The sequence below is a fragment of the Oncorhynchus nerka genome, linkage group LG7, assembly GCF_034236695.1.
Source record: "Oncorhynchus nerka isolate Pitt River linkage group LG7, Oner_Uvic_2.0, whole genome shotgun sequence".
Taxonomy (NCBI): domain Eukaryota; kingdom Metazoa; phylum Chordata; class Actinopteri; order Salmoniformes; family Salmonidae; genus Oncorhynchus; species Oncorhynchus nerka.
In genome coordinates, this window is record NC_088402.1 from 62,507,943 (window position 1) to 62,521,866 (window position 13,924).

General features: G+C 42.0%; 1 protein-coding gene across 2 annotated transcripts in view; it reads right to left on the minus strand.

The window, feature by feature from the left end:
* Positions 1-11,097, minus strand: part of LOC115132140 (partitioning defective 6 homolog beta-like) — a 42,435-nt gene extending 31,338 nt beyond the window's left edge. The window contains exons 1-3 of one of the 2 annotated variants that reach the window (XM_029664418.2): positions 10,992-11,097; positions 10,758-10,893; positions 6,469-6,691 (exon numbers count right to left, since the gene is read on the minus strand). In XM_029664418.2, the coding sequence (XP_029520278.1) occupies positions 6,469-6,691; positions 10,758-10,820 (286 nt within the window). In that variant the 5' untranslated portion in view covers positions 10,821-10,893; positions 10,992-11,097. Of the gene's footprint in view, positions 1-6,468; positions 6,692-10,757 lie in introns of both variants that reach the window. The other variant, XM_065020682.1, reaches the window with a different exon arrangement.
* Between the last annotated feature and the right edge of the window lie 2,827 nt (positions 11,098-13,924).

The window sequence follows — 13,924 nt, forward strand, 5'->3', positions numbered from 1 at the left end:
AGCATGTAATTGAAACACAGGGCCCACACAGTGTGACACAGCGACCCCTGTAATCCCCTCCTGACAAAGACGCTTAGCATCTATAGGTCATATGGCACATCGAGACAGCTTAGACTCACCCCCCACAGCCCCAGTCTCTCTGGATTGACCAGATTGCACTGAACACTCAATTATGACAAAAAGGACTAAAGACTGAGTTCAACACCCATACTAAAAACAGCAATTATCACCTCATTGAAAAACTTACTGAATGGAGACACACACACACACACACACACACACACAACTAGGCCTAATTCATTGTTCAACGACTATCAAAATGTCCAAAATGCTATAGTACCATAGTGAAACAGTAGGCTAAATTAGGGCTGGGCAGTATTCTGTATTTTACTATATAATGGTGTTGATGCACGTACCAGTTTGGGTTTTACTTTATCTTCTATAAACCATTTCAAATGTTAGGCTTGTTAAACACTACTTGAGTCGTCTCGCTCTCACAAAGCCCGCCCCATCATTCAAGGAGCACAGTTGTTGTTCTTGCTCGACCCCAAGGGGCCAGGATCTTATCAAATCCAGCCTTCACAGCTAAAGACATGAAAATGTTATATTCATCTAATGTCGGCCATGTTTTTGGATGACGTGATGTTGTTGCTGTTCTCACTGCTCCCTGTGCGCAATGAGTGCTAGTGAGCATGCAATGTTGGTCCGTATAAACCAGATGCAACCCGGATGTAGACGGCCCATGAATCGGTATTTGCGAACATCAGTAGATGACCTTAAACAGTCAGATATTTTGGACGCAGTCTCCAGTTCTTATTATACCTCAGTGGCTGGACCACAATATCATTTGCTGATCGTTCCCTTTTCAGTCTGCATGATAAATGCAGCAGATGCAACAATATGTTGATGAAGTGGAGAAAGTCAAAGTTGCAGGTCTATTATGATATACTGAGAGAGCAACTTGTCACATATTAAGTAGGCAATTAAAAATGCCAGACGGGCTCCTTTTTATAACTTGATCACTATTAATAATTTAAGTGCTCTTCTCGACCATTGATGGCCTGATCAAATCCTACCCCTGCAAACATGTGTGAACTTTCCTCCACATCTAAATGTGATGAGTTTGCGGCATATTTCAGAGATAAGATAACCAACATTAGGCTGGGTATCAGTCAAGCAAGAACTGATGAGAAGTTTGATGATATGTGCCCGAGCCTACCACACAAAGGCACTATGGATTTATTTTCGCTGATTGACACAGGCATGCTCAGGAAAGAGATATCACAACTTAAGCCTTCTACCTGCCTTATTGATCCTATCCCCTCCACCTAGATCAAAAGTTTTTAATTGCATATCTGAAGAAGTGCAAGCCACTGTTAATCACTCTCTGTTCTCAGGCACTTTCCCCACTGCACTAAAAATGGTGAAAACCCTTCTGAAGAAAAGTCATTTAGATTCTTCAGCTCTTAGCAATTTGACAATCTCCAACCTTCCATTCTTAAGCAAAATTTATGTTCAAATAGCTAAAATATTTAAGTGCCAACTGTATTTAAAAAATCAAATCCAAATATGGTTTTCGTGCCCACCACAGCACAGAGACAGCCTTAGTTAAAGTGGTAAATTACCTTATAGCCAACACAGATGCCATACAGCTCTTTGTCCTCGTACTCTTAGATTTAAGTGCTGCATTTGACACGGTTGACCATGATGTTCTTCTGGACAGACTGGAGAGGTGGGTTGGCCTCTCCGGTCGAGTTCTAAATTGGTTTAGGACCTATTTAACAGGGTGCGAGTTTGTCAACCTTGGTGAACAAAATTCACAGAAAATAGATATCACATAAGGTGTTCCACAAGGTTCGACTTCAGGTCCGGTACAGTTCACATATGTTACCCCTTTGGCAGCGTTATTGGAAAGCACAGCATTGACTTTCACTGATACGCAGACGATACACAACTTTACATTTCTATGTCACCAGAGGATTTTAACTCCACAGACAAATTCTTATCCTAGTGATTTAAATACATGGATGGCTCACAACTTCCACCAGCTAAATCAAAACGAGACCAAGGTACTTATTGTTGGAGCCAAAGCCGAGAGAGAATCTAGCCGCACATCTGAATTCAGGCAATAAAGACAAGACACGAGGTAAAAAAAAAAAAACCTAAGTGTAATTTTAGATTCTGAACAAGATTTTGGATCACACATTAGGAATGTGACCAAAATAACTTCTTACCACCTGAGGAACATTGCCACGGTTTGGCCGTTTCGCTCTCAGGCTGATACAGAGAGACTCATCCATGCTTTTATTACAAGCAGGCTTAACTACTGTAAGGCTCTCCTGTCTGGTCTACCCAAGAAAGCCATTGATCAACTGCAAACCACACAGAATGCTGGACCAAGGGTACTGACCAAGACCAGCAGGAGATCACACATTACACCGGTTTTAAGTCCTCTGTACTGGCTGAGGTTGTAGAATTAATTTTAAGTATCTTCTATTGGTTGTTAAATCAATCCAGGATTGTGCACCCCTATACAACATGCTTTCAAGTAAGTCTCTCAGCTCCTCTGGCACTGGCCTCTTAACCATCCCAAAGCCTAGGCCCAAGAAGCATGGAGAGGCAGCCTTTGAGTTACTATGCACCTAGCCTCTGGAAAAGCCTGCCAGAGAACTTGGGGGCTGAAACTGTTGACCTTTCTTTTTTTTTTTTAGAGAGAGAACTTCAAACATCTTTAGCTTTGCTTTTCCTTAGGGTGATTTTTAAATTGTTCAGTTCGTGTCATTTAGATTTTTTATCTTATGTTTGTTGTGTAGTAAATATTTCAGCTTTTATTTTCAGTTTCTTCATGGAAAGCACATTGCCATGTCTGATATGTGCTGTATAAATAAAGCTTGATTTGATGACAACTTGCTTTCCACTTCGCTTCTTAATATAAGTCCACACACATTCTATAATTACACTATTCATTTTTGTATATTACAGTCTGCAAACAGCTAGTTTGTCTTTTCTTAGCAAGTTGTGGCTAAAATAAATCATATCAACGGCTAATGCTAACCAGTAGTTAGCTTGCTAGCCAGTCAGCTAGCTAATAAATGTACTGAGTCCGAGCAAATGTAGCTAGCTAATTCATCCTGATACCAGTGCTGGTGTAAGTCTAAATCAGCATGTTGTTTGGGCAAAAGTATCAGAGAGGAATAAGAATAAGCGAAGCATGAATGTGTTAGCTACATGAAGAGAAAACATATAATTCGTTTTGTCTAGAAGGGTACAGCTTGTCAAAATTGACTTTTTGTAGCAGGTTGAGGAAAACTTAAGCAGGTTATGATAATTAACATAGGTTAGGATAATTAAGTTAAGGTTAGAAAAAGGGTTAGCTAAAATGCAACAAAAAAAGCACAGAGATTTAGGAGATGGACGAGAGACTGTGGCATTGCACACATGGAATCTAACAATGGAGTCGGAGAAGGAGGCTGACCGATTGTGTTTTTTTGTTTGTTTTTAACTTATTATTTAATTGTTTACATAATGTTGCCTCTACCGTCTCTTATGACCGAAAATAACTTCTGGACAACAGGACTGCAACTACTCACCACGGACTGGCAGAATCCTTGTTTTCCCTTTAATGAGTCTGACGAGCCCGACGCGAATGATATACTGCTTTCTCGGGAACAGGCCCAGATCCCTGTGATTTGCATGATGAGTCGGCGGAGAAAAAAGGGGCCAGAGGGCGATCGACTAAACCCTCACTTCCTTCCATTCTGCTAGCAAACAAGCAATCTTTGGAGAATAAAATCTACCTACGTACAAGATCTAACTACCAACGGGACATTCAAAACTGTTATATATATATATATCTCTTATGCTTCACTGAGTAGTGGCTGAACGACGACACTATCAACATACAGCTGTACCGGCAGGATAGAACAGTGGCAGCTGGTAAGACAAGCGGCAGCAGAATTTGTATTTTTGTAATTAACAGCTGGTGCTCGATATCTAAGGAAGTATTGAGCTATTGCTCACCTGAGGTAGAGTATCGCAAGATAAGCTGTGGAGCACACTATCTACCTAGAGAGTATCTGTATTTTTCATAGCTGTTCACATACCACGACAGACGGAGGCTGGCACTAAGACAGCATTGAATGAGCTGTATTCCGCCATAACCAAAGAAGAAAAGGCTCACCCAGAGGCGCCGCTCCTAGTAGCCGGGGACTTTAATGCAGGGAAACTTAAATCCTTAATACCAAATATCTATCAGCATGTTAAAAGTGCAACCAAAGAGGGGGGGCGGGGGGGGGGGGAATACTCTGGACCACCTTTACTCCACAAACAGAGATGCATACAAAGCTCCCCCTTGCCCTCCATTTGGCAAATCTGACCATTATTATATCCTCCTGATTCCTGCTTTCAAGCAAAAATTAAAGTAGGAAGCACCAGTGACTAGATCAATAAAAAAAGTGGTCAGATGAAGCAGATGCTAAGCTACAGGACTGTTTCGCTAGCACAGACGGAATATGTTCCGGGATTCCTCTGATGGCACTGAGGTACTCCACCACATCAGTCATTGGCTTCATCAATAAGTGCATTAATGACGTCGTCCCCACAGTGACCGTACGTACATATCCCAACCAGAAGCCATGGATTACAGGCAACATCCGCAGTGAGCTAAGGGCTAGAGCTGCCGTTTTCGGGACTCTAAACCAGACACTTATAAGAAATCCCACTATGCCATCCAACAAACCATCAAACAGGCACAGCGTCAATACAGGACTAAGATCGAATTGTACTACACCGGCTCTGACGCTCGTCCGATGTGGCAGGGCTTGCAAACTATTACAGACTACAAAGGGAAGCACAGACGAGAGCTGCCTAGTGACACGAGCCTACCAGATAACCTAAACTACTTCTATGGTCGCTTCGAGGCAAATAACACTGAAACATGCATGAGAGCACCAGCTGTTACGGAAGACTGTGTGATCCCGCTCTCCGCAGCAGATGTGAGTAAAACCTTTAAACAGGTCAACATTCACAAGGCCTCAGGGACAGACAGATTACCAGGACGTGTACTGTGAGCATGCGCTGACTAACTGGAGTGTCTTCACTGACATTTTCAACCTCTCCCTGTCCGAGTCTGTAATACCAACAAATTTTAAGCAGCCTGTGCCCAAGAACACTAAGGTAACCTGTCTAAATAACTGCCAACCTGTAGCACTCACAACTGTAGCCATGAAGTGCTTTGAAAGGCTGGTCATGGCTCACATCAGCACCATTATCCCAGAAACCCCTAGACCCACTCCAATGACAACAGTGGTAGACCTGATCACCGACAACAATGAGGCAGCCTATAGGGAGGAGGTCAGAGACCTGGCAGTGTGGTGCCAGGACAACAACCTCTTCCTCAATGTGATCAAGACAAAGGAGATGTTTGTGGACTATAGGAAAAAGAGGACCGAGCACAACCCCATTCTCATCGACGGGGCTGCAGTGGAGCAGATTGAGAGCTTCAAGTTCCTTGGTGTCCACATCACCAACAAACTAGAATGGTCCAAACACACCAAGACAGTCGTGAAGAGGGCACGACAAAGTCTATTCCCCCTCAGGAAACTAAAAAGATTTGGCATGGGTCCTCAGATCCTCAAAAGGTTCTATAGCTGCACCATCGGGAGCATCCTGACTGGTTGCATCACTGCCTGGTATGGCAACTGCTCGGCCTCCGACCACAAAGCACTACACAGAGGGTAGTGCGAACGGCCCAGTAAATCACTGGGGCCAAGCTTCCTGCCATCCAAGACCTCTATACCAGGCAGTGTCAGAGGAAGGCCCTAAAAATTGTCAAAGTCTCCAGCCACCCTAATCATAGACTGCTCTCTCTGCTACCACACGGCAAGCGGTACCGGAGCGCCAAGTCTTGGTCCAAGAGTCTTCTAAAAAGCTTCTACCCCCAAGCCACAAGACTCCTAAACAGGTAATCAAATGGCTACCCAAAATATTTGCCTGCCCCCCCGGCCCGCTGGTACTCTCTGTTATCAGCTATGCATAGTCACTTTAATAACTCAACCTACATATTACCTCAACTAACCAATACCCCCGCACATTGACACTGTACCGGTACCCCCCTGTATATAGTCTCGCTAATGTTACTTTACATGACAGAGCTTTTTTAATTTTTTATATCAAGTAAACAATTCACTACAATCACCATAGAAGAAGTTCAAGTAGCAGTAAAAAGTTTTTTAAAAAACATTGAAAAATAATCCTTCCCTCTGCCCCATGATGACCTGCCCCTGGCTCTGTGCGATCCTTCTCTACAGTGTATAGCCAGAAGAGGACTGGCCACCCCTCGGAGCCGTGTTCCTTTCTAGGTTTCTTCCTATGTTCCTACCTTCAAGGCAGTGTTTTGTAGACACTATGCTCCTGCCCCAGCATTGCTTGCTTTTGGATGTAAAATAAATTTGATTGATCCTTTCTTACCTTTCCTCTGCAGGAAGAGCCGTAGCAGCGGGCTAGCCACAGAGATGGCCTTGTGGTAGTTGTCATTGTTGTTTATTGGCAACAGGTCGCCGTGGACGTCGGCGTAACCCACCAGCAGGTCCACGTTGGGTATCCGGTGCACGTGCTGCAGGAGTCCATAGAACTCATCAAATCTGCCCGGCTTCGACCGGTCCAGGGAGAACCGACGGAATTCGGCCCCAAACTGGGACATATAGGAATGTGAACACAGACAGACAGACAGACCACAGTTAAAAGATTGGATAGGAGGAAGGATAATGACCTTGGTGTTTGTAGAAAGACTTTTGCAGCAAACCGTTTTGACAAAGCAGAAAAACATTACACAGTGGTTGGAATAAGTCAAATCTACACTTTACAAAAATATGAGGTCCTGGGCTGGCATGGTTACATGTGGTCTGCTGTTGTTTGACCGGTTGGACGCATTATATTCTTTAAAAAATCTAAAACGACATGAGGCGGCTTATGGTAGAGAAATTAACATAAAATTCTGGCAACAGCTCTGGTGGACATTCCTGCAGTCAGCATGCAAATTACACTCTCCCTCAAAACTTGAGACATCTGTGGCATTGTGTTGTGACAAAACTGGACATTTTAGAGTGGCCTTTCGTCCCCCGCACAACATGTACCTGTGTAATAATCATGCAGTTTAAATTGGCGTCTTCATATGCCACACCTGTCAGGTGGATGGATTATCTTGGTAAAGGAGAAACGCTCACTACTAGGGGTGTAAACAAATTTGTGCACAGAATTTGAGAAATAAGCCATTTGTGAGGATGGAACATTTCTGGAATATCTTATTTCAGCTCATGAAACATGGGACCAACACTTTACATGTTTAGTTCATATTTTTGTTCTGTTTCAGTAACATCCCCAGCAAAATCGGTCAGTTTAATAAGCACGGCTGCATCTCAATCCACTGCATCCGCTTATATCGACCTTTCGCATCTGCGGTGGAAGGTGGCCGAGCTACAGAGGTGTTTGTCAGACCATGAGACATCCCTAAAAAATGGTGGTGTTCTCTCCACGACCACTACAAGTGTCACAGGACTCGTCTAAAGGTAACTTATACAAACTAATGTTAGTACAGTGCTTCAGAAAGTATTCAGACCACTTCAGTTCTTCCACATTACAGCCTTATTCTAATATTCTTTATTCCTTCGTCAAACTACACACAACACCCTATAATTACAAAGCGAAAACAGGTTTAGACATTTTAGCAAATGTAATAAAAATAACACATAATTACTTTACTTACATAACTATTCAGACCCTTTGCTATGAGACTCGAAATTGAGCTCAGGTGCATCCTGTTTCCATTGATCATCCTTGAGATGTTTCTTCAACTTGATTGGAGTCCACCTGTGATAAATTCAATTGATTGGCCATGATTTGGAAAGGCACACACCTGTCTATGGAAGGTCTCACAGTTGACAGTGCATGTCAGAGCAAAAACCAAGCCATGAGGTCGAAGGAATTGTCCGTAGAGCTCAGAGACAGGATTATGTTGAGGCATAGATGTGGGAACGGGTACCAAAACATTTCTGCAGCATTGAAGGTCCCTAAGTGGCCTCCATTATTCTTAAATGGAATAAGTTTGGAACCACCAAGGCTCTTCCTAGAACTGGCTGCCCGGCCAAACTGAGCAATCGGGGGACAAGGGCCTTGGTCAGGGACGTGACCAAGAACCTGATGGTCACTGACAGAGCTCCTCTATGGTAGAGTGACCAGACGGAAGCCACATGACAGCCCACTTGGAGTTGGCCAAACGTCACCTAAAGACCATCACCATGAGAAACAAGATTCTCTGGTCTGATGATTCCAAGATTTAACTTTTTGGTCTGAATGCCAAGCATCACATCTGGACAAAACCTGGCACCCATCCTACAGTGAATCACGGTGGTTGCAGCATCATGCTGTGGGGATGTTTTTCAGCAGCAGGGACTGGAAGACCAGTCAGGATCGAGGGAAAGATGAACCTGCTCCAGAGTGCTCAGGACCTCAGACTGGGGTGAAGGTTCACCTTCATCAGGACAACGACCCTAAGTATACAGCCAAGACATTGCAGGAGTGGCTTCGGGACAAGTCTCTAAAATTCCTGAATTTTCCAGACTTGAACCCGATCAAAACATCTCTGGAGAGACCTGAAAATAGCTGTGTAGACGCTCCCCATCCAACCTGACAGAGTTTGAGAGGATCTGTAGAGAGAAATGGGATTAACTCCGCAAATACAGGTGTGCCAAGATTGTAGCGTCATACCCAAGAAGACTCGAGGTTGTAATCGCTACCTAAGGTGCTTCAACAAAGTACTGAGTAAAGGGTCTGAATAATTATGCAAACATTTCTAAAAATCTGTTTTAGCTTTGTCATTATGGGGTATTGTGTGTAGATTGGGGGATTTTTTTAAATCAATTTTAGAATAAAGCTGTTACGTAACAACGTGGAAAAAGTCAAGGGCTCTGAATACTTTCCGAATGCACTGTATACAGGTCGTTTTGTGCAAACAAACAAAGGGGTTAAATATGTGTCCAAAAAAACTACAATATTTCCTGAGCTCTTATACCTCATTGATATAGGACAGACACTTCAAGACCTTACGATGTATTATTGTTTGCCATTTATGAATGTGTTATTCAATGTGTTTCTATGGTTTATAAGAGTAAAGACAAAATTCAACCTTTTAACAAATAAATCTAAACCAATTGACTCATGACCACTATGTGATAGGTAGAGTCTTGAAGACCAGAGCATCACTCATTTAGTACAAATTCTGATTATGGGTCTTTGGCTTGTATGTGTGAAAATGAGTACAATCTGTGCATCAAATTAAAATGTTCAAAATGCAGATGTGGGTGTGATTGTGCCTGTGTATGTCATAGCAGTCTATAATTACAGAAATAGGGTCTCACACACCCATCTCTGTCACATCAATAGGAAAAATACTGATCTGAAATCTACCAAATCAATTACACTGGTGACAGTAACTCTTGTTGGTGGTACTCTATTAGTGAGAGCAGTTTACCACAAACATGTTTTGTTCGACATGGTTGGAGCAATGCCTGTTGCCTAAGTGTAACATTGGAGTTGAAAGACAAGGGTTGGACCCTCCCATCCCTTTTTTGCATTACGAAGGTGCCCCCAGCGACTAGCAGTGTTGTGGTTACTGCTGCATAGTGCGGGGGTCTGAGTTTGTACGGTTGATTAGCACCCCATTGTGTAATCAGGCTGAAGACTACAAACACATTGGGAAACTGGGGATTGGTACCACCATCCTTTTCATGAGACTAATGTCTGTAGTCTTAACAACATCTCATAACATGTGCTGATGAAAAAGTTAGTGTTTTGAATGGTTGAAGGGACCCCTGCATTATTATTACCACTACTACTATTATTTGACATTCCAATAGTGACACTGGATATTACATTTTGGGATGATCCCAATAATGGAAAATGTATCTATTTAGAAGTATGAAATATATACCTAAACTGCGCAATTACTTTGTTTATTATTAGCAATCCTATGCGGAAGGAACCAAGATCCCGTATGCCTTTGGCACCTGCGCACGGCACTATAAACGGCTGAATGACTTGTCAGCGTTCTAGGCCAACAACCTTCATAAACGATTAGCAAACCTAATTAACAACCAGACAGTAGGCGGTGCAATCACAGATGTGTCTCAGATGCTTTTGAAGCTTGTTCACTTGTTCAGTATGCTTATTTTAGTTAGTTCATTGTAAACAAACATTCACCCAATCAGATCATATAAAATTATGTAACATTGTCCAAACTCACTCCGCAGCAATATGTGGTTCATTGACAAGTATTCGCTCATTACGTTGGTGGCTGGACAGTCACAACATTGCCTAATCTCCAAAGCTTTTGACAGGGTTCCGACCACGGCGTAATAATTTAATTCGTACAAATAAGACAAATGTGGTAAAACATCCATCCATGCATTGGATAAGAACACATCTTCCTCACACCAGTCCACATTTGACACTTGTTCGTTCGCTGGACAGATCACTGGCTGGCCAACTAACGCGTTAGCTAGCAAGCAAACTGGTACAGCTAACGTTAGCTGGCGCAGACGAGACAATTGAATTACAACATAACTTGCTGACAAGCCACTTGGCAGGCTAATTTTGCCATCATTTGTAAGTAGCAAGCTATGAGCCTTCAATAACTCATACAAAAGGTACATAATAGCTGTTTTATACTGGCAATTAGCTAGCTAATATTGCAAGCAACGCACCTTGCTCTTCACCTCCACGGAGCTCAGAGTTCGGTTGCTCGGCACTCGGTGGTGCTTGTTCATCTTTCGCTAGCAGGACCGCCACAGCAGCACACACTTGCCCTCACGGGGCTGCCCTCGTCGCCTTCGCACTCCCCTATATCCCAAATGATATCAACACAGATATTCCAGTTATCTGTGTGTCCACATAAAACACTTTAATTCCCTCGTTTGCGACAACGCCAGCTAACCAACCTGCTGTAATTTATCTTCTCATACTCGCCACACCGCCAGCAAACCACTTCATTGTCTGTCCTGTGTGACGCTTTCACGCACCCAGGAAACTGCACTCGTTCCCAACAGGCGCGTTCCCGCTAGTAAGAATCAAGTACTACATATCTTGATCACTTTTTACCTGTAAAAATGTATTAGCTTATATGACGTAACCAAAAAGTCAATCAATGTTTGTCTCTTGTCCACATAATAAAATAATCTTGTCTAACTGTTTTTCTGTTTGTCCTAAATTGTGAATAAATGCCTCAAGTGTATTTTATAATGGTAAAGTGTTTTTGGTACAAACAGAGTAGCTCTAATAACTACAGGTGATATATTTCTTTCTATAAAGTAAATCAAAGATAAACATTCACAAATTCACCTTGGCCAAGGTGAGTTTTGCTCCACTCCTTTCCCAAACTCCTAACTGTTTGTGTCTTATGAAATTGCGATATCTTGTGGTCATCTGGTGTTAGCGCAGACAATTGTCATCAAAATATTAAATTCAGCTATTTCAAATTTACGTAAAGTCTGAAGCATCACATAATATGTATGGTTTATCTATTTGATGTCTTCAAATACTGTGATTTGACATATAACATCACATCTAACTAACACAATGTATTTATTGTTCCATTCAACCCACTTACTGCAATATGTTTCCATTTACCCCTGTTACAGTATTTAATTGGATTCTCTTTCAAATATGGTGTGCTCCACTGCCCCTGTCCCAAGATTCACAAGAAATTGGACAGCTGTCATGATGATGAGACAATCGAGCCCCCTATGAAGATGTTAAACTTTGTTAGAAATGGGAAAACCATGACAGCATTAAAGAGTGACTGCTCCTAAAAAGCAACCTTTTCATTTGAAAACGGCCTGTAAACATTGATTATATGAGTCAGAAACATGTATTTTAGTGTCAAAATGTACTACAATGTGTAAATAGGAACATTTTGGTCATAAAGTAAGTCTCGTCAAAAACTGAGATTTGCCAGATGATAGGAAAAAAATGGTATGTCATGCAATGAAGGGAACAATAACATTTTTCCTTGGGTTGCGTTTGTGATGCGTTCAAGGCAACTGGGAACTTAGAAAAACCGAAGTCAAGTCATGACGTTAGTGATCTTCATGTCGGAAAGTCCGAGCTCGAGAAAGAGGCCAGATTTCCCAAATTGGAATTCTGAGTAGATGACATTCAAAAATATTTTTCCCAGTCGCAGCTATTTAAAAAAAAATGTTTAGAGTTCCCAGTCGTCCTGAACTCAAGGAAGTCGGAGATTTCCGAGTTCCCGGTTGTTTTGAACGCGGCATTATTTCAATTCTGCCCACAGCTGGCAGGCAGCACCCAAGTAATCAGCAATTCTGAGCGCAGCTGCACACGAGATCGTAATTCCCTTGGTCATTTGGTTTGACATTTGATATAGTTAGGGACCATCAGTAGCCTAAATTACACAATATGTATGGGCCAATATGAAAAAATTTCAATAGTTCCACATGTCAATTACTTAAAAACCTCAAACCAATTTTAAATTGCAGAAATGCATATACAAATATAGAAAGCATTTAATATGACAACTAAAAGATATACAACATGAAAACATGGATTTTAACATACTTAATTACAATTTTTTGGAAGGAAAACTACACTCTACAAAAATATAAACACGGCATGCAACAATTTAAAAGATTTTAGTGAGGTACAGTACATATAAAGAAATTAATCAATTGAAATGAATTCATTAGGTCCTAATCTATGGATTTCCAATGACTGGGAATACAGATAACTTTTTTTTAATGTAGTGGCGTGGATCAGAACACCAGTCAGTATTTGGTGTAACCACCATTTGCCTCATGCGGCGTGACACATGTCCTTCGCATAAGGTTAATCAGGCTGTTGATTGGGGCCTGTAGAATGTTGTCCCACTCCTCTTCAATGGCTGTGCGAAGTTGCTGGATATTGGCGGGAACTGGAACACGCTGTCGGTCAAACATGCTCAATGGGCGACATATCTGGTGAGTATGCAGGCCATGGAAGAACTGGGACAATTTCAGCTTCCAGGAATTGTGTACAGATCCTTGCGAAATGGGGCTGTGTATTATTATGCTGAAACATGAGGTGATGGCAGACGAATGGCACCCAATGCAATTTCTGTGCATTCAAATTGCCATCGATAAAATCCAACTGTGTCCGTTGTCCGTAGCTAACGCCTGCCCATACCATAACCCCTCCTCCACCATGGCGCACTCTGTTCACAACTTTGACATCCGCAAACTGCTCGCCATATACGCTGTCTGCCATCTGCCCGGTACAGTTGATCCCGGGATTCAACCGTGAATAGCACACTTCTCCATAGTGCCAGTGAAAAAAATCTATACACAAAATTTGAGACAAATAAGCTTTTTGAGCATATGGAAAATGGATCTTTATTTCAGCTCATGAAACATGGGACCAACACTTTACATTGTGTTTTTATATTTTTGTAAAGTGTATTTCACCCATATTGTAATTAATTATAGGTCAAATTTCATAGTAATCTGGAAATATTGGACAGTTACTTTAAAGATCAACATTACTGTTCTAATTACATTAGTAGCCAGTTTATAACAGCATGAAGGCACCCCCAGATGTTTGTGGTGTACGGCTAATATTCCACGGCTAATGGCTGTATCCAGGCACTCCGCGTTGTGTTGTGCGTAAGAACCCTTAACCGTGGTATATTTGCCATACACCACACCTCCTCGGGCCGTATTGCTTAATTATACCAGGTCATTTAATGCTTGAAAACAAAATATTATGATTAAGATATTTGGCTACAGAAGTGCCATTTCTTATCGATCTCTACAGCATCCGTCCAAAAACAAATCCTTTGAAATTACATCAAAATATAGTGGAGGAGTTACTGGCAAGTGGC